The following is a 22,086-nucleotide window of genomic DNA, read 5'->3' on the forward strand; positions in this document are numbered from 1 at the left end:
GGCTCACATTTATGATACTTGTATGGTGCTTTCATGTCCTTTTTGAAGCTTAAAGGCTTCAGTCCTCATTGACTTACATTATATTGGATGTTATCATGTCTGTGAAGTGTAGTGTTGCCTTTCATTCAGTATAAAGAAGAGTATTAAAGGAAACGATTCAAGCAGTGCAAGCTTGGAGAAGCCGGTGAAAACAGGTGTCATAAGGAGATGAAGTGGGATTTATGGGATTTATGGGCGTAATCTGAGAGAAGAGTCACAGTAGGGCTTTTGTCTGGTGCTGTTGGCTGAGCTCAGATGGTTCTGTGCTTGTTGTGAATAGTGAGCATGATACACTTTTACTACAATCTTGCACCAAATCTCTTTCTCCTTAAAATAAACAGCCTACCAAATGTCATGGGTTTGGGGGAAACCAGATGGCCTACCCTCACCAACAGCTGAACTCCAGATTTAACCACTCGCAAACTAAGCGAAAGATACTCACACTGTGCAGATCCAGGCTTTGCTCAGGGTGCAGAAGCAGAAAGGCTTGTGAAAAATGTTCCTGTTTTTATTTTTCCTGAAGTGTCTGTGCTGCAATGCCTCATAAGTCATACATAACCAGAGAAGTTCGACTGCCACAAATCTGCCCAAACTCTTTCCAGATCATTTGTAGATTTATACGGCTGGACGTTGTGATTTATATGTGGATGCACACGTGGAGTTCAAACACAGGTTCAGACTGAGATCAGAAGCTCGTGTTAAACAGATTTATGAGGCTTTATAAGACCAGCATGAATAATTACACAGATAATCATTTTATAATTAGACCTCATAACGTGAACTATTGAAAAGCTGAGTTTGTCTTTTGGAGCATGTCAGGCTTATCCCATCGAGATGATCCCGGCGTCCAGTGACTGTGTAAAGTCATAACATTTGGACATCTTCATCCGCAAGTGCACTTAGCTGTAATGTGGAAACCCATAAAGGGTAGATGCAGACGGAGCTCGGGAACTAGAGATGGAGCAGGACTGGCCGGAGGAGCACAGGTTGGCTGATGTGGAAAATGAGCCTCATAGGATGCCGTAGGGCTGTTTGTAATCGAGGAGCTCTTGGGAAACCCTCCCAACGCACTCAAAGACTGAAGATATTTAATCAAACACAGCTCTGAGTTATTGCTCCTCCTTAAGCTAGAAAAGCCTGTGTGTGTGTGTGTGTGTGTGTGTGTGTGTGTGTGTGTGAATCCCCCAGCTCAAGCAGATGTGTAAGTGTTTACTGCTAAGTGTCCCTCAGTGGTGTGTAGTTTTCTCATTTCTGATATTGCACAGCAGGCATGAGAGAGATCTTTGGTGGAAGGATTATTATGTCATGCAATGGCCGATAATTGATAAATTGCTGATATTAAAATTCTTTACTATATTGTCTAAATAAATCAAAGTGTCCATATGCTTTTTGGGATATTCCCTGTGTTTGTGAATGTACAAGTCGATTCTCAACTGAAACGAGTCGTCAGTAATCACTTCCTGTTACAATGTAACAATACAACTAATTAGCATAATGCCAGACTCTGGTCTTGATTGGCTGAACAGCGTCTCTTAGCCCCGCCCTCACTCACTGTAGTTAATGCCCGACTCTGGTCTTGATTGGCTGAACAGTGTCTCTTAGCCCCGCCCTCACTCACTGTAGTTAATGCCCGCCTCTGGTCGTGATTGGCTGAACAACGTCTCTTAGCCCCGCCCTCACTCACTGTAGTTAATGCCCGCCTCTGGTCGTGATTGGCTGAACAACGTCTCTTAGCCCCGCCCTCACTCACTGTAGTTAATGCCCTCCTCTGGTCGTGATTGGCTGAACAACGTCTCTTAGCCCCGCCCTCACTCACTGTAGTTAATGCCCGCCTCTGGTCGTGATTGGCTGAACAACGTCTCTTAGCCCCGCCCTCACTCACTGTAGTTAATGCCCGCCTCTGGTCGTGATTGGCTGAACAGCGTCTCTTAGCCCCGCCCTCACTCACTGTAGTTAATGCCCTCCTCTGGTCCTTATTGGCTGAACAGTGTCTCTTAGCCCCGCCCTCACTCACTGTAGTTAATGCCCGCCTCTGGTCGTGATTGGCTGAACAGGGTCTCTTAGCCCCGCCCTCACTCACTGTAGTTAATGTCCGCCTCTGGTCGTGATTGGCTGAACAGCGTCTCTTAGCCCTGCCCTCACTCACTGTAGTTAATGCCCTCCTCTGGTCTTGATTGGCTGAACAGCGTCTCTTAGCCCCGCCCTCACTAACTGTAGTTAATGCCCTCCTCTGGTTGTGATTGGCTGAACAGTGTCTCTTAGCACCGCCCTCACTCACTGTAGTTAATGCCCCTCATTAAGCTCACCTGATCCAGCTCATGAAGTCCTTCAGGCTTCTTTGAAAGCTACAGGTGTGTGTGTTGGGACAGGGTTGGAACGAACCTCTGCAGGGCTGTGGACGTCCAGGAGTTTTGCACCCATTAAGACTAGGGTTGGGTATTGTTTGGAGTTTTTAATATGTTAGTTTTCCCCTCAGAGAATCGGATCTATGGGATTTTCATCACGTAAATTCACTCACGTCTCACGAAACACATGAAAGTAAGTGACCGGTGGATAGGGAGAAGAATAGCCTAAACTATAGGGTTAACTATATAATGTGTATCTGATATCTGTAGACATCAGTGTGTTTAACTAACTATATATGTATTGTTTTTCTAGTGCTTATGTGCATTTAAATGTCTGAAACCTAAAATAAACAATACTCAGTGAAAATGAGCGCTGAGCGTGTCTGTCTCTGGCTCGCCGTCAGCCAAAGCACAAGAGCACATTTGAATTTAAGTGACACAGAGGCACCGAAATCTGCGTTCTTATTCTGTCCATTTACACACCGGTTATATAGGGGTTCAGTACCCAACCCTAAAGAATTATTAGGAACACACACTAATACTGTGTTTGACCCCTTTGGCCTTCAGAACTGCCTTAATTCTACGTGGCATTGACCAGAGGTGTCAAAAGTATTCGCATTCATTACTCAGGTAGAAGTATAGATACTGGGGTTTAAAAAGACTTCTGTAGAAGTTGAAGTATCAACTCAAGCTTTTTACTCAAGTAAAAGTGTAAAAGTAACTGGTTTCAAAACTACTTAAAGTATAAAAGTAAAAGTAATGTAAGGGGAAAAAATGCCATTAAAGGGGTAGTTCACCCAAAAATGAAAATTCTGTCATCATTTACTCACCCTCAAGTACTTCCAACCGGTATGAGTTTGGAAGATATTTTGAAGAATGTTTGTAACCAAGCAGATAGAGCAACCATTGACTGCTATAGTAGGGGCAAAATGCTATGGCAATCAATGGTGACATATAATCTGCTTGGTTACAAACGTTCTTCAAAATATCTTCAGAACAAAGAAACTCATACAGGTTTGGAACAACTTGAGGGTGAGTAAATGATGACAATTTTCATTTTTGGGTGAAGTATCCCTTTAAGGACAAAAGATTAGGCCGCGCCACAGTGCATACCCCACCTCCTCAAAAAAAACATTTTTCTGAAGGCCATAATGACTATAATGTTATATTAAAAAGTTAATGTTGAACATTTTTAGATGCACTTGGCTACGCGTTTCAGCCGCATATATTCCCATTGAAAATGAACGCATTTTAGGACAATGCAAATACATTAAAGATCCATATTGTGTACTAATGAGCATTAACGTGTTTCATGGAGTGGAAGATTTGATGACTAGTGGCCTATACATATTGTAAAGGTGCAAAAAGTCAAAATTCAGAGGCATGTTATCAATAACCATTTTTTGAATGTGTGATCAGTCTGGCCAGATTGGGTCAACAATTTCCAGCCCAAAAACCTCACCAAATGTACATTTATATATTTTTTTTAAAATGGTTATTGATAACATGCCTGGTTATTGATAACAAGTTTGCACCTCTTACAATACTTATAGGCAACTAGTCACTCCAAGAAAAAAAAAAAAAACTTTAACTGCCAAAATAATGTGATATTATTGTATTGCCATACCAATCAATGTTGATAAGTAAGTTACCATTTTATCTCCTTAAAGCATAACATTGATGATTAAAAAAAAAAAAAAATCCCAGTAAAACGGTTCAAATATTACTATATGTCCAGGTAGAAACTGTCAAAACCGCAATCCCTTAGAAAAACACAAGATTTTCAATGTCAACAGTAAGAAGCCAATTTACGTGCAAAAAGTGCCCAATATAGAGATTGGAAAAAGCTATGTAATTAACAGGCATTTCACACGTTAATGCACACACCAATGTCAAAATGCGTAATTCATTTATACTGTACAATAATCCGCCAACAAATACATAACAACAATGCGCTTACCCTTGTGTTGCACTTTGCTTTGACAAAACTACAGTATGTCTTTCGTGAAGTACATGGCACATGCACATTTAGCACAGTCAAAACGGATTAGTCGTTGATTTTAACATCTTTCAGCATCTGTCGGGGTTGCTAGTTGCAGATGTCCTAAGTGTGTGTATGATGATGGACAGGAGTCACGGTTATATTTATAAAGAGTCTTCGAGTCACAGGTGTAATTCACGTTTGAGAGTTGAGTCACTCTCCCACTCTTTACTGTAGATACAACTTGCTGTGTATTTATGCCACTGGCATAGCGATCACTGATTCACTGGAATACAGCTACGAGTCATCGCGCTAAAAACCCGGCTAAAGTCATGAATGAGGCTGAGCACGTCTGCCTGCTGATCGCTGATTGGCTGAAAGTACGTGCTCGTCGGCGAGAACCCGCCCTATCTGGCAACATGGTGTGTGATTTGTGCAGGTGCAGGCGTGATTGATCGCCTACAACCCAATAGGGTGTCGGAATGGTTTGTGTTTATCCTTCTCATCCAACCACAATCAAATTCACTCTGTCCGGATGGCGCGATTTATCTGGATAGTTTTTTTTTATTTTATGACAAGCCGGAATGAAAACATGCCGAAATGGAATAGGAGTAACGAGGCTATTTTTAAAATGTAAGGAGTAGAAAGTACAGATAATTGCTTGAAAATGTAAGGAGTAGAAGTAAAAAGTAGGCTGAAAAATAATTACTCCAGTAAAGTATAGATACTCAAAATTTCTACTTAAGTAAGGTAACGAAGTATTTGTACTTCGTTACTTGACACCTCTGGCATTGACTCAACAAGGTGCTGAAAGCATTCTTTAGAAATGTTGGCCATATTGATAGGAGAGCATCTGCAGTTGATGGAGATTTGTGGGATGCACATCCAGGGCACGAAGCTCCCGTTCCACCACATCCCAAAGATGCTCTATTGGGTTGAGATCTGGTGACTGTGGGGCCATTTTAGTCCAGTGAACTCATTGTCATGTTCAAGAAAGCAGTTTGAAATGATTGGAGCTTTGTGACGGTGCATTATCCTGCTGGAAGTAGCCATCAGAGGATGGGGACATGGTGCTCATAAAGGGATGGACATGGGCAGAAACAATGCTCAGGTAGGCCGTGGCATTTAAACCATGCCCAATTGGCACTAAGGGGCCTAAAGTGTGCCAAGAAAACATCCCCCACACCATTACACCACCACCACCAGCCTGCACAGTGGGAACAAGGCATGATGGATCCATGTTCTCATTCTGTTTACGCCAAATTCTTGGACTCTAATTGTCGCTCTTTTTCCTATTTGTAGTGGAGATGAGTGGTACCCGGTGGGGTCTTCTGCTGTTGTAGCCCATCCGCCTCAAGGTTGTGTGTGTTGTGGCTTCACAAATGCTTTGCTGCAGACCTCGGTTGTAACGAGTGGTTATTTCAGTCAAAGTTGCTCTTCTATCAGCTTGAATCAGTCGGCCCATTCTCCTCTGACCTCTAGCATCAACAAGGCATTTTCTCCACAGGACTGCCGCATACTGGATGTTTTGCCCTTTTCACACCATTCTTTGTAAACCCTAGAAATGGTTTTGCGTGAAAATCCCAGTAACTGAGCAGATTGTGAAATACTCAGACCGGCCCGTCTGGCACCAACAACCATGCCACGCTCAAAATTGCTTAAATCTCCTTTCTTTCCCATTCCGACATTCAGTGTGGAGTTCAGGAGATTGTCTTGACCAGGACCACACCCCTAAATGCATTGAAGACACTGCCATGTGATTGGTTGATTAGATAATTGCATTAATGAGAAATTGAACAGGTGTTCCTAATAATCCTTTAGGTGAGTGTATGTTTTCTCACATTATTAGACATAACCTGTCAGCGTCTGAACATGTTCTCCAGTGATGTCTGCGTCTCCCGATCCCCTTATAGACTGAGATGAAAATGCATTATTAATATCTTCCATTATTAGGCCTGGACTCTGGAGCTTGACAGGAGACGCCACACAGATCTGGAGAATGTCAGGGCTAGGGATGGTGTTTGAAAGCTCATGTTTTAATCCAGGAGGCTGGATCTAGTCCTGTGAATCGCTGGCCTGCACTCAGGATGGAGACGCTGCTCCCGTTCCTTGAACATTTGGATTCGGCACAAGAATGAGCTGCTCGAGGAGCGTCCGCTGCTAACACGTCCTTCAGCGCGAGTGTGGCGAGAGATTAGAGGACAACCGTGAAGCAGAGACAGATTGATCTTCTAAAGCTTCCAAAAGGGGGTTTTCACAGTGATGCCATAGAAGTACCTCTTCTGATTCCCTACAGAAAAAATAGTTAAATAGTGCTTTCTTCTTTGTGTGAACATTAACTATAAGAGCTTTTTATGTTAAAGGCTCTTCATGGGATCATCAATGACAAAAAAAAGCCCCTTACAAGAAAGAATACGATGGTAAAGATAAATATCCAATCAGCATTGAGTATCTCACGCTCAGCGTTTAGAGAATCAGGAGGCTAGCATCCCTTCGTATGTGAACCAATGATCAACTTTTTAGGTTTTTAAGGGGATTTAGTACAAGTACAGCATGGAATATACTTATTTTGAAAGAAATCAATACTTTTATTAATTGATCAAAAGTGACAGTAAAGACATTTATAATGTTACAAAAGATATTTCCAATAAAAGCTGTTCTTTTGAACTTTCTATTCATCTAAGAATCCTGCGATTCACTTGACTATATATTCACATGCTTTACACTGTATTTTTACTGTATTTTACTGTAGTAAATGCAGCGTTAGTGAGCAGAAGAGACTCTTTCAGAAACGTTATAAATGATTGTGACTCAAACCTGCGTTTGGCAGGCCTGTGCGATGGTTTCCCTCAGATCGAGCTAATATTAGTGCGGCGACCCTGGCTCAGGTATAAACAGATCTGAGATGATTTCTCTGTGGATCTGGAGGGAGTCGTGACAGATCCACATAATGAACAGAGAAACAGATGTGCGCTAATAATCCGTGTCTGATGTCCTGCCGTCAGCAGCTCCTCGTGTGCCACAGTAAACACGCTCCCTCTAACTCCACAGCATCTGGATTATTTCGGCTGATATCGGCCCGTTGTCTTCTTTGTTTTTGCTTTGTCTCCACACACAGCCGGTGGTCAATTCATCAGAAACTTGGAGGAAACTGAATCTGACTCAAGAGATGTTTCGTAGCTTTAGCGAAGGGTCAGAACAACTGCAGTACTGCTAAAAGAGAAGATCGTCTGCCAAACGTTATCAGTCACCATCATTTATAACAGACACAGAGTCTCCTGCTTCCTGTTTCAATGACTTCATTTGATTAAGAAACAGATATAATGATAGTTTATTTGGTGATTTGGTCACACATATCTCTCTCTCTGTCACTGGTTAAATGTTTGCATTGTAAATTGTACTTGAAAGGATTTTACGCTACTTCGCACTCTGAAGCAAATGAAACCAGCCGGTGTGTGTAAATGTTTGTAAAGTAATAAACCGTTCCCGAGACGCTCCTCCTCAAATTCCCCTTGTGATTGTGTGTGTGTTCACACAGACCTGCGCTGCTTCTGTCGCTGATTCACACACTTGTGTCGATAATCAGAGCGGCTGGTCATGTGAAGTGAGTGACCGTCACACTTTCCTCAGTTAAAGGCCATTTATTACTCAGAATGGCACAGTTTGCACAGAACCACCATTCACGGAGTGTGTTATTATTCCATACAGCAGACGTCATCAATGACATTTCATGAAGTGTTGTTTTGGAGAACCTGCTCAACTTTGCAATATTGCCTCGAATTTGACTCATTCGTGGTTCTTGAAACGTCGCGTCTCCTTCATTTATAAGCGCGTTCACAGTGTCAAAGCAGGTTTACAGTCATAATAGGACATTACTGGAAGAGAGATTGTTTTAGCTGTACATCAGCTCTAGAAAAAAAGTTAGTGGAGGTGGAAGACCTTCCACTTCCTGTTCTCATACAGGGCAGACGTGTCTTCTATCTGCTCCCGCTCTGCTTTACCGCTTGCTCTCTTTTTTGTCTTTTTTTTCTTGACCCCCTGCTTGCTGGACTCCTGAAAATACTGGAGATGGAATTAATGAACTGGTCACTCAGCGCGAATGACAAGATTTTAAGGAAGGGTGCACCAGGAGAACCGGACGGGACCTTCCCTGGAGGATGTGGAAGACTTATTCATATTTGACATTTTGATAGCGGGGTCTCTATTTCTCGGCCTTGGGATTGCCCTGACCTATCGGAAGATTTGTAAGACTGCTGCCAGCACCCAGCCGCTGTCTGTGGAAACTAAAGAGTGCTTCGGGGATGTGTGTGACCGGCTGGAGGTATTAGATCAGAGAGGGACACAGATCGAGGAACTGAACCGTAAACCATCTCAGCCCGGACTGCGGAGAGACAGGGAAGAGTGGGCTCCATCAGGGGTCAGGCTGGTGAACTGCTACGCCTTATGACTGGTCTGGCCATGAAGCTGGATGAAATGTCCAAGTCACTCCATGAACCGGACGCTGAGGATCAGAACGGATTGATTAATTATGATCCGGACAAATTACAGAAGATCAGCTAAATGGATTAAGATATTGACCCCCTCCTTCCCACATCTCACCTTGTCCCTATCTCTCTCGGTTGGGAGGTCTGGGTCTTGCTATCGTTCCCTGTGCACTGCCATATCTCCCTTCAAGGACAAGCCACAGAGCTAACTCGAAAACATCTTAAAATATGGCTAACATTCTCACACAACACAAGCTCAGACTCTTACTCGCATCATACAGACCACACCCCCATCCCGTCTGCCCCTCCCTTTCCTCCTTTCCTATCTCCCTTACTCAGTCCAACAAAAAAATCCAGTTTTTGATTGATTCATTTCTGTTGTAATAATCATTAGTTATTAGCTTTGGGTCACTTACACGACACCATTTTCAACAAAAACAGAAACTGTCTGGCAACTTTACAGGTAAGGGGTCAGATTAGATTGGAACACTCAGAATATTTGTCCAGTTCCATCTGATTGAAGTGATGGACGCCGGAGACGGGTTTATTGAGATGCCGTGCCGATGAGGCAGTTTCAGGGCGAGTCTAATCACGGTCTCTCAGACACTTCAGGGATGAGTTGGTCGTGTCTAGCGCAGGTCCAGCATCTGATCTGATACGGCCCGGATCCGGCAGACTACAGTAAACCTCGGGATAAACAGAGAGACTAGCATTAGCGTAGATGCCATTCTTCTGATGATGTCACGAGTACATCAGGTGTTATGGGAAGTGTTCCCGGTTCCGGCTGACCTAGTTAATGCAGCCTAACAATCATTAACTGAAAAAGTGTTTTATGTGTATGCCATAGTAAAGAGATGTGTTTTTAGTCTAGATTTAAACTGACAGAGTGTGTCTGCTTCCCGAAAAATGTAAGGAAGAGTTCCAGAGTTTAGGAGCTAAATAGGAAAAGGATCGACCGCCTGCAGTTGATTTGGATATTCTCTGTATGATCAACTGGCCAGAGTTTAGAGAGCGCAGTAGACGTGATGGAGGATAATGTGTTAAGAGCTCGCTCAAGTACTGGATATAAACCATTTAGTGCTTTGCAAGTAATAAGCAAGATTTTAAAATGTATGCGATGTTTAATAGGCAGCCATTGCAGTGTTGACAGAACTGGGATAAAATGGTCACACTTCCTGGTTCTAGTAAGAACTCGAGCTGCTGCGTTTTGGACCAGCTGGAGTTTGTTTATTAGGCGAGCAGGGCAACCACCCAGTAGAGCATTACAATAATCTACAGCTCATCAACATTACAATAATCTACAGCTCATCAACATTACAATAATCTACAGCTCATCAACATTACAATAATCTACAGCTCATCAACATTACAATAATCTACAGCTCATCAACATTACAATAATCTACAGCTCATCATCATTACAATAATCTACAGCTCATCATCATTACAATAATCTACAGCTCATCAACATTACAATAATCTACATCTCATCAACATTACAATAATCTACAGCTCATCAACATTACAATAATCTACAGCTCATCAACATTACAATAATCTACAGCTCATCAACATTACAATAATCTACAGCTCATCATCATTACAATAATCTACAGCTCATGAACATTACAATAATCTACAGCTCATCAACATTACAATAATCTACATCTCATCAACATTACAATAATCTACAGCTCATCAACATTACAATAATCTACAGCTCATCAACATTACAATAATCTACAGCTCATGAACATTACAATAATCTACAGCTCATCAACATTACAATAATCTACAGCTCATCAACATTACAATAATCTACAGCTCATCAACATTACAATAATCTACAGCTCATCAACATTACAATAATCTACAGCTCATCAACATTACAATAATCTACAGCTCATCATCATTACAATAATCTACAGCTCATCATCATTACAATAATCTACAGCTCATCAACATTACAATAATCTACAGCTCATCAACATTACAATAATCTACAGCTCATCAACATTACAATAATCTACAGCTCATCAACATTATAATAATCTACAGCTCATCAACATTACAATAATCTACAGCTCATCAACACTTCAACTCACTGTTCAGCATTTTGCATGGAGAGCATGAGCCGTAATTTAGAGATATTTTTAAGATGGTAGAATGCAGTTTTACAGATGCTAGAAACGTGGCTTTCAAATGAGAGATTGGTATCGAAGAGCTCATCCAGGTTCCTCACTGACCAGAGGACTGGACAGAGCATCAAGTGTTAGACAGTATTCTAGGTCACTACGTGTGTGTGAAACTCACAAAGGACACAAATTGTAAGGGTTTACTTGTCAGTAAATTTGAAAACAACGTATTTAAGGCTAGTATATTAGATTAGGTCTCTGTGAATGACAACATCGAACAGCTTGTCCATGAGTTTTACTGTTGTATTGTGTTAATACACATCACATCGATGTGACGCAGTGGTGATAAAGCACAGGCCGTATGGAACATGTGTGGTGGATTAGTGTGCTTTGCTCTCCAAGTTATGTAACTTGGTGAAAGTTCATTGAAACTTAAGGCTGTTCATTGAGCTCTCACTGGAAAAGTCAACCTCAGCAACGGAGAAAACCACAAGCTGCTTGTTTATGCGTTGGTGGTCGAAATGAAAGCTGTGTGTGTTTGTTCTTTAGATCTGTAGTCGTACAGTGTGTGTTTGAAATATCAATGCAGCCAATCATTTCACAGATTTTACACTGAAGTACAGCGTCTGTAATGTGTGCTTTTATTCATCAAGGACGCATTAAAATGATCAAAAGTGACAGTAAAGATTATATTTCATATAAATGCTGTTCTTTTGAACTTTCTGTTCATCTAAGAATCCTGAGAAATCAAATGTATTCACAGAAATATGAACGGATAATAATCATAAATGTTTTTTGATCATCAAATCCTCTTATGAGAATGATTAGTGAAGGAATAAATGACACTTTACTGTATATTCACATAGAGAACAGCTGATATACACTGGAGGAATATTTCACTGTTTTACTGCAGTTATGATTTAATGAGCATAAAATCTTTTGAACGGTAGTTTTTGCATTTCCTCAATATAGCATTTATTGACTAGTAGCAAAAATAACACTGCTGATACTAAACAAACAGTGAATTAGTTGAAGTAATCTTTATCTTTGACTGTAACTTTCACTGGTTCTCTGAACACACTCTGGAATCAAAGGCTGCTGGTAGGAAATCCGCTGTTTGTGTCTGGATTCAAGCGGGTGAGGAAGGGAAATGTTGGTAAATGGCAGATATTGGGTTATGAAGGGAGTGGCAGGAGTTCATAATTGGCTCAGACTGTGATAAGGCAGATTTGGCTTCGTCTCTCTGTGTCCTGAAGCGAAGGTCAGCGCTCTTGATTCAACGACTCGCCAAGTTTGACCAAAAACAAATGTTGTTCTGCTCATTGGACTTTTATTCACATTGTATGCATTGTACTAATTAATGTATTCTTTGCTATACATTTGGAGTTCATCATGTGCCAATCCTCACGACTGAAGCCAGGCTGAACTCGAGGCTCTATAGATTCAGCACTGAATGACGACTAACACTCCTCCCTATGTCAGATGATTTGCCAAATGAAATACCTCATTCTGGACTGCTGAGATCCTTTGCTCATTTCCACAGTTACTCCATATACTGTAATCCAAACAGATCCAGAGACACAATGAGCTCAAAGCTCAAGGTTGGTCTTTAGTGCTAGGCCTGCAAATATTGCAAATGACTAATTGGATTATATCTCACAATGTGACTTGCTAACTGTGTTTCATCATCATGTCCACTTCGTCTGTAACAAATGGATCATGGATAATATTTACCGTTAACAGTTAAATGTATTACACAGCCAATGGTTGCAACCGTGACAAATTTATTGTTGAGTTTTCATTAACATTTCAATTTCATTATTTATCTGAGCAAACCCCAGTCTAGATTGATCAAAGTTTATTCCTAATGTCGTCCGGCTCTTTCCGGGTATAAACACACTGCCCAAGGCCTTCCACCTGTGGTCCAGTAAGCAATAATGCGCTCCTTGTTACTCGTCCTGCCATTGACCTCGACCCACTGAGAGCCCATTCACTCAAAGCTTCAGATTGTCCGAACCTCAGGCCACTCGACTATTGGCACATCTGGTCTGGAGTCATAAAAGTGCAATAAAGACCCAAATGTCTTTATACTCGCTAAGTACTTCCACTAGATGCACAACAGACTGGTGGGAGTCTTTGATTCTTGAATGTGTGTTTACATGGACAGGAAAATGTTTACCTCTTTACATGCATGTGAGCATTTACACTGTAATGCAAACAAGTCTCAAAACTCACAGCTATGCATTCATTCATGCATGTAAAGATTTGAGTCATAACATTATTTTCTTCTCCATATAAGGTCAAATTGGCATGACATTTTTTAAGACATGTTACTGGGTTTATTGGGAATGATTTACACTATTATATTGCCAAAAGTATTGTGCCACCCCTCCAAATCCCTGAGTTCAGGTGTTCAACCCCTTCATGGCCACAGGTGTGTAACTCCAGCTCTAGTGCAGACGCTTCTACACACATTAGAGAGAGAATGGGTTTGGGGACGGCCCCTTCCTGTCCCAGCATGACTCCAGTGCTCAAAGCGTCTCCATAAAGACATGGATGAGGAGTTTGGTGGAGGAACTGGAGTCCTGACCTCAACCCGATAGAACAGCTTTGGGATGAATTAGAGCGGAGACTGAGAGCCAGGCCTTCTCGTCCAACATCACAAATGAAGAATCCCCATAAACACACTCCTAAACCTTGAGGAAAGCCAGAAGAGCTGAAGCTGTTAGAGCTGCAACTCCATATTAAACCCTACGGATTGAGAATGGGATGGCATTAAAGCTCATGTGCATGTGAAGGCAGTTTTCTTTTACTACACTGAAGAAGAAAAAAGGATTTAGAAGGTGTTAGTAAATTGTACAAATAGTAAAAAGATGGCAAAAATAATTATTTTGTTGTAAAACATATACATACAATCTTTGTTTCATTTTCAACTTTGAAAAATAATCTTTACAGTATATAATCTTTCACATCTGCCTCGGTTCCGGCATTCCAATGCTCCCTTTTCACAATCCAATCGACAATTGACAAATAAAAGTTCCGCCCTACATGTTTTTCTGGTTTGATAGCCGTTCCTTCAGAAATACATCACAATGCGGTTCTCAATGATTCTTTCAGGACTTCATTGGGTATCTCTTGGGTAACTTCCAGACAATAATACTGATCAAGATATCTGACCTGCCAAGTCCTTTCTCATCTAAACTCACTGATCCCTCGAGCTTGTGTAGGAGTCGAGATCCTGACCTTGATGGGAATCCTGGATTTATTTATCCACCCGGCAGATGTTGAGTCTCTGATAGTCTGGGCTGAAATTCAGCGTTTGTGTTGTTGACTAACAGTATGAATATGCATTTTTTTCCAGCATCATGATGTTAGTACAAAGTGTAGCTGATATGTTGCCCTGTTCACTAGTGTTGTAGTACTTGAAACCGGTCTTAAGACCATTTTCTTGGTCTTGTCTCTGTCTCAGATTTAGAGGACTCAGGATTTTGTTTCAAGACCGGTCAAGACTACAACTGTCCACACTGCATCTGATCCTATAGAAGTGGATAATGAGACTCTTCAGTGGCCCTAACTGTTGAAAGCAAGGCTGGGTTTGGTGTCAGTGAGGTTGAACGTCCTCTAGGCCACAGCGCGAGCTCCCAATGCCAGACTTCAGTCTCTGGATTCATTTGATTTAGCCCAGCTGTTGTGCATAAACACTTGCACTTTGGTTGATGTGACTCATAAATGTGTGTTTATATCATTACGTAAAACACAGTCTTAACAATGGATGTTTCCATCCACCTAATTGTATGCAAATTTTGGGATATCAGTTGGAAATGTCAAGAATGCACATAAAAATGTATGTGCCCGATTGAGGTGGATAATATTTTTCATCTGATAAGAAGACATGCACATAAACTACGATGGAAACACATTTACTGAATAAATCCCTCAAACCTTCAGGTGAGGCTGTGATTGGATAACTGGACTCACCAGCGGACCAATGGCATCGCAGCATCTCATTGGTTTGGTGGTTCCTGAAACGCCTGAGCTATATTCTAATAATATTCCAAATATTGGATCTGAGAGGGGAGATTCCATAACTCAGAATGCTCTTAAGGGATCGGACGTGCAGGATTAACCTCAGCAAAGTCATTTAGCTTTAGTGTACCTGTGTTCTACCAGTGCTAAGACAGCAGTGGCGTCTCTTGCTTTAGGCTTTTGTGTGTCCTCAAGGTACTACACGTCCAAATGTACACTTCGCCGTGGTTCTATTAGCCCACGCTAACCGCTTCCAGATGATTGTGTCTCATTACAGAGCGAGCGATTGTTTTGCAGGTCTGCTCGACTCTAATCAGGACCATGTGTGTGGATCCAGGTCTTCAGCAAGGGTTCAGGATTCAAGCGTTGGCTGATGCCGGCTCAGTTTGATGTGCTCTGGTTGTTGGGTAAATGTAAATGAGGCTGATCTGTGATTAGCACAGGCTCTGGATCAGTAGTTCTGGGCACATGGGGCTGATTTGGTTTCTCATATGCAAGGGGAATGCCGAGTTTTTCCTCAAAACAGAAGCCGATTGAAGTGGAGGGGATGAAGATGTAGGACCTGCAGGGAAGCCTGGAGGGAGTTTAAAGTGTGTGTGTGTGTGTGTGTGTGTGTGTGTGTGTGTGTGTGTGTGTGTGTGTGTGTGTGTGTGTGTGGTAATAAAACTGCAGGACTGTTGGCTGCCTCTCAGCACATAAACAGGAAAATGCATGGAGTGATTATAAAGACCTTCATTTGGAGATGAATTATTAGCTGGACTGAGACTGAAGAAACGCTGGAGAAGGAAAGATGCTTTTACACAGGAGCTTATGATAATGTCTCATAGTTTGTAAAGCATGCATTGTCTGCGGATGGGATCGGAAAATCTTACAAACTGGAGTCAGATTCCTCTAGAATCCTGATAATAATCATAAATGTTTGTTGAGCATATGAGAATGATTTGTGAAGGATCATGTGACACTGTAGCTCAATCACGTCCCTGTGTTAAAGGGTTAGTTCACCCAAAAATTAAAATCAGCCCATAATTTCCTCTCCCTCAAGTCATCTGAGGTGTGTATGTCATTCTTCTTTCAGACGAATAAAATCTGAGTTATATTACAAAAGTCCAGGCTAATCCAAGCATTAGAATTGGATTCATAGTTGCTCTGTTTTTGATAAAAGTGCATCTGTGCGTCATATAACTGCTCCAGCGGCTCTGGGGTGTTAATAAAGGCCTTCTGAAGCGAATCGATGCGTTTGTGTAAGAAAAATATCCATATTTAAAACTTTATCAGGTAAACTTTCGGCCGATCGCCTTCCGTGTTCACTTTCTGGAGAAAGTGTGTAAAGTTCCCCTGCGGATGGAAAGACTAACGCTCAGCTCCGCTCGTCATGACGTCACACACACATCTGGAGTTTCACTTTCAACATTCAACACTTTTCAATGGAACGCGGTCGACCGAAAGTTTACTTGATAAAGTTTTAAATATGGATATTTTTCTCACACAAACGCATCGATTCGCTTCAGAAGGCCTTTATTAACACCCCAGAGCCGCTGGAGCAGTTATATGACGCACAGATGCACTTTCTATGGACTTCAAAAACAGAGCAACTATGAATCCAATTCTAACGCTTGGATTAGCCTGGACTTTTGTAATATAACTCAGATTTTATTCGTCTGAAAGAAGAATGTCATACACACCTCGGATGACTTGAGGGAGAGTAAATTATGGGCTGATTTTCATTTTTGGGTGAACTAACCCTTTAACCGTTGATCTGCTCTTGTGTGTTTCTGTGTAGAGAGCGGCTCTAGCGGTCAGCTGGACCTGACGGAGCTCATCGGCGTGCCGCTGCCCCCTTCGGTCGCCTTCATCACCGGCTTCGAGGGCTTCCCTGCGTACAGCTTCGGGCCGGATGCTAACGTGGGCCGCCTCACCCGCTCCTTCATCCCCGACCCGTTCTTCCGCGACTTCGCCGTCATCGTCACGGCCAAACCCAGCACCCGGCGTGGAGGGGTCCTGTTCGCCATCACTGATGCGCTGCAGAAGGTGGTGCAGCTGGGCGTGGCGCTGGCCCCGGTGGAGGACGGGTCGCAGAGAGTGGTTCTTTACTACAGCGACCCCGGCGCTGCTCACACACAGGAGGCGGCTTCCTTTAAGATGGCCGAGCTCACGGGGCGATGGGCCAGATTTACTCTGGCCGTGCAGGGAGAAGAGGTGAAGCTGTACATGGACTGTGAGGAGCACCACCGCGTGGCCTTCCGCCGGAGTCACCACAGGCTGTCCTTCCAGCCCAGCTCCGGCATCTTCATCGGGAACGCTGGAGGGACGCGGATGGAGCGATTCGTGGTGAGTTTCTGCCTCATGGCTTTTGTTGGGATGGAGTATTTACACTGATCCAAACCCTTGCCTCCTACAGCAGAACGGTGCTCCTCATGTGGACGTCACACTTGTGGTCTTTTCGGTCAAAAGTGACCAGACCATTTTTGGGTTTGGGTTTGGGTTTGGGTTAGGGTTAGGGTTAGGGTTAGGGTTAGGGTTAGGGTTTGGGTTGGGTTTGGTTTTGGGTTAGATTGGGTTTGGTTTAGGGTTTGGGTTTGAGTTTGGGTTTGGATTTGGGTTTGGGTTAGAGTTTGGATTTGGGTTAGAGTTAGGGTTTTGGTTGGGTTTGGTTTAGGGTTTGGGTTTAGGTTTAGGTTTAGGTTTGGATTTGGGTTTGGGTTAGAGTTTGGATTTGGATTTGGATTTGGATTTGGGTTAGGGATAGGGATAGGGTTAGGATTAGGGTTTGGGTTTGGGTTAGGTTAGGTTAGGTTAGGTTAGGTTAGGTTAGGTTGGGTTAGGGTTTGGGTTAGGTTTGGTTTGGTTTAGGGTTTGGGTTTGGGTTTGGGTTGGGTTTGGTTTTGGGTTAGATTGGGTTTGGTTTAGGGTTTGGGTTTGAGTTTGGGTTTGGATTTGGGTTTGGGTTAGAGTTTGGATTTGGGTTAGAGTTAGGGTTTTGGTTGGGTTTGGTTTAGGGTTTGGGTTTAGGTTTAGGTTTAGGTTTAGGTTTAGGTTTAGGTTTGGATTTGGGTTTGGGTTAGAGTTTGGATTTGGATTTGGATTTGGATTTGGGTTAGGGTTAGGGATAGGGTTAGGATTAGGGTTTGGGTTTGGGTTAGGTTAGGTTAGGTTAGGTTAGGTTAGGTTGGGTTAGGGTTAGGGTTTGGGTTAGGTTAGGTTAGGTTTGGTTTGGTTTAGGGTTTGGGTTTGGGTTTGGGTTTGGGTTGGGTTGGGTTGGGTTAGGTTAGGTTGGGTTTGGATTTGGATTTGGATTTGGATTTGGGTTTGGGTTAGAGTTTGGATTTGGGTTAGGCTTAGGGTTTTGGTTGGGTTTAGGGTTTGGGTTTAGGTTTAGGTTTAGGTTTGGATTTGGATTTGGATTTGGGTTGGAGTTTGGATTTGGATTAGGGTTAGGGTTTGTCTTAGGTTGGGTTTGGGTTTGGGTTAGGGTTAGGGTTAGGGTTTGGGTTAGGTTAGGTTAGGTTAGGTTGGGTTTGGTTTAGGGTTTGGTTTAGGGTTAGGTTTAGGGTTAGGGTTAGTTAGGGTTAGGGTTAGGGATTTGGATTTGGGTTAGGGTTAGGGTTAGGGTTAGGGTTAGGGTTAGGGTTTGGGTTTGGGTTTGCGTTTGGATTTGGGTTAGGGTTTGGGTTTGGGTTTGCATTTGGGTTAGGGTTTGAATTTGGGTTTGGGTTAGGTTTTTTGAGAAAGCAACGCCTCCCCCGAGACCACCCTTTCGGGCCGTCCAGTTTGGTTTAGGGAGGACGCCGGAAGGCACTGGCCGGCGCATGTTTTTGATGAGGCTGCTCCACTCTTGCCGCTGGTTATTCCTCCCCCTCTTTTTTTCTTTTCAATCACAATTCTCCTGTTATCTTGTTTTCCCCTTCTTTCCACGTCTCTGACCCTAATTTGTTGTCCTCAGCCATGCCATTTTACTTGTTTCAAGTCCACGGTAATCCCATCCCTACTCTTTATGAAGGTCGTTTTTAGTATATTCAAGTATTTTTATCCTACTCCACTATTTGTTAATACTGAGATGGCTCCAATCTTTTGGGCTTAGGCTTAGGGTTTGGGTTTGGATATGGGTTTGGGTTTGGGTTTGGATTTGGATTTGGATTTGGATTTGGATATGGGTTTGGATATGGGTTTGGATTTGGGTTTGGGTTTGGATATGGGTTTGGATATGGGTTTGGATTTGGGTTTGGATATGGGTTTGGATTTGGGTTTGGGTTTGGATATGGGTTTGGATTTGGATTTGGATTTGGATTTGGATTTGGATTTGGGTTAGGGTTAGGGTTAGGGTTAGGGTTAGGGTTAGGGTTTGGGTTTGGATATGGGTTTGGATATGGGTTTGGATTTGGGTTTGGATATGGGTTTGGGTTAGGGTTTGGGTTTGGATATGGGTTTGGGTTTGGGTTTGGGTTAGGTTTAGGGTTCGGATTTGGGTTTGGGTTTGGGTTAGGGTTAACATTTCAAAATGTAAATGTTTCTGTCAAAAGTGGCAGAAGAGCACCAGACAGTTACATGAAGGTTATTTGAAGCACTCGTTATAAGGAGACCTTTTAGTGAGCACAAGAAACTCAACATGAGAATGTGAAGACAAAAGAAGAAAAAATCTAAATTGAAGACTGTAACCAAACAGCTGTAGGGCACCACTGACTTCTGTAGTATGGAATAAAATACTCATCATACTCAGTCAGTGGTGCCCTACAGCTGTTTGGTTACAGACATTCTTCAAAATATCTTCTTTTGTGTTCAACAAAAGTTTTGTAGCAAAGCTAAAGTGTGTACTGACCGTGTCTGTCCTCACTAACGGACCCTCTGAGTGTTCTGGGGCAGCTTCTCCAGGGCAGATCCTGTAGACTGGCTCCTCAAACTGAACATCAGCGTATAAACCACAGTAGAGTCACATAGCACATTAATCACAGTTCATTCCAGGAATGTTCTGACGACCATGGTTGTTTTTTCATAAAGGAAAACAAAAAATGCATCGTCTCTAAACCAATTAAAGTGCCTACATTAACATGAGCAGCTGAACGTACGTCAGGACACAGATGTGCCATATAACCGCTCCAGCACAGACGCCAACACATTGATTTGTGGCTCGTTCACATTCTGAACAACATTGGACAACATCAGCCTCGCCGCAAGACGACAACGTGGCAGTCTTACATGCCTGGAGACATGAGACTGGACTTGTATTTTAATTTATTTGATCTTTTTGGACCCTAAAGTGCATGAATTTATGTTTTCCTCTTCTCTATTCTCTCAAAAAGAAATGAAAAACACTTTTGAAGGATAGTTCAGTCAAAATAGAACTTCTCTGATCATGTCGATCCTGTATGAGATGTTTAGCAGAGTGTCCAAGCTGCTCTTCCCCATGCCATGCAAGTATACAGTGACTAAAGACAGGAAATGGATAATTCACCTCAGATCTTTGAGTGATTTGGTTGCGAGTGCAGTGCGCTTGCAGAGAGACTCCGCCCACACGCTCTTCTGATTGGCTGTGAGTTTTGATTGATTTGGTTGCGAGTGCAGTGCATTTGCAGAGAGACTCCGCCCACACACTCTTCTGATTGGCTGTGAGTTTTTATTGATTTGGTTGCGAGTGCGTTTGCAGAGAGACTCCGCCCACACACTCTTCTGATTGGCTGTGAGTTTTGTTTGATTTGGTTGCGAGTGCGTTTGCAGAGAGACTCCGCCCACACACTCTTCTGATTGGCTGTGAGTTTTGATTGATTTGGTTGTGAGTGCAGTGCGCTTGCAGAGAGACTCCGCCCACACACTCTTCTGATTGGCTGTGAGTTTTGATTGATTTGGTTGCGAGTGCAGTGCATTTGCAGAGAGACTCCGCCCACACACTCTTCTGATTGGCTGTGAGTTTTGATTGATTTGGTTGCGAGTGCAGTGCATTTGCAGAGAGACTCCGCCCACACACTCTTCTGATTGGCTGTGAGTTTTGATTGATTTGGTTGTGAATGCAGTGCGCTTGCAGAGAGACTCCGCCCACACACTCTTCTGATTGGCTGTGAGTTTTTATTGATTTGGTTGCGAGTGCGTTTGCAGAGAGACTCCGCCCACACACTCTTCTGATTGGCTGTGAGTTTTGATTGATTTGGTTGTGAGTGCAGTGTGCTTGCAGAGAGACTCCGCCCACACACTCTTCTGATTGGCTGTGAGTTTTGATTGATTTGGTTGCGAGTGCAGTGCATTTGCAGAGAGACTCCGCCCACACACTCTTCTGATTGGCTGTGAGTTTTTATTGATTTGGTTGCGAGTGCGTTTGCAGAGAGACTCCGCCCACACACTCTTCTGATTGGCTGTGAGTTTTGATTGATTTTGTCATGTCTCATCTTTCGTGTTTTGTGTGGACAGATCGCTTGTCGCTGGAATCGCATCACATCTTGTTAGGACAGTGTTAGATGAAGATAAACAGTGACTGGACACAGGAAGGGCTTGTCCATCAGGCAGTTTTTGGCTAAAAACATCTACAGTGGGCACCAGACTTCATGTCAGTAGTCAAACATCTTGCTTGGGAGATTAAATAATACATAACACTTGTGCTAACTGGTTACAAAATGCAACCTTTCATTCTTTTGTGTTGATCAGATGAGTATGTTTGGAATCGAGGCCAGACACACGGCTGTCTCACTGTAGTTCAGTGTGCCAAGAGACACACACACACACACACACACACACACACACACACACACACACACACACACACACACACACACACACACACACACACACACACACACACACACACACACACACACACACACACACACACACACACAGTGCAGGATTGGCCTACTCTTAGCGTTTATAAATCAGTGGGTTCATAGCTCTGGCCGAACACACACTTCGTCTCCGCCTCATGTGCTCATGTAGCTCTAGAATGTCATTTTTCAATCTGCTGTGGTACTCGCATTGTTTCCAGTACATTTTATTTCACTTTAAATGTTTCAAACCTAACATTATGTTTTATGTTTACAGTGATATGCAACAGCGACAGTCATATCAGAAGCTATTTTCATTCTGCATTTTGAGGTCAC

The 22,086-nt window shown here is 42.8% G+C and overlaps 1 protein-coding gene across 2 annotated transcripts in view; it reads left to right on the forward strand.

Annotated features, from left to right (window-relative positions):
• Positions 1-22,086, forward strand: part of col15a1a (collagen, type XV, alpha 1a) — a 129,862-nt gene that overhangs the window by 26,800 nt on the left and 80,976 nt on the right. For both annotated transcript variants that reach the window (XM_079805942.1, XM_079805943.1), the window contains exon 3: positions 16,791-17,338. In XM_079805942.1, the coding sequence (XP_079662068.1) occupies positions 16,791-17,338 (548 nt within the window). The remainder of the gene's footprint in view (positions 1-16,790; positions 17,339-22,086) is intronic.

This window comes from Gobio gobio, assembly GCF_949357685.1.
Source record: "Gobio gobio genome assembly, chromosome: 23".
Taxonomy (NCBI): domain Eukaryota; kingdom Metazoa; phylum Chordata; class Actinopteri; order Cypriniformes; family Gobionidae; genus Gobio; species Gobio gobio.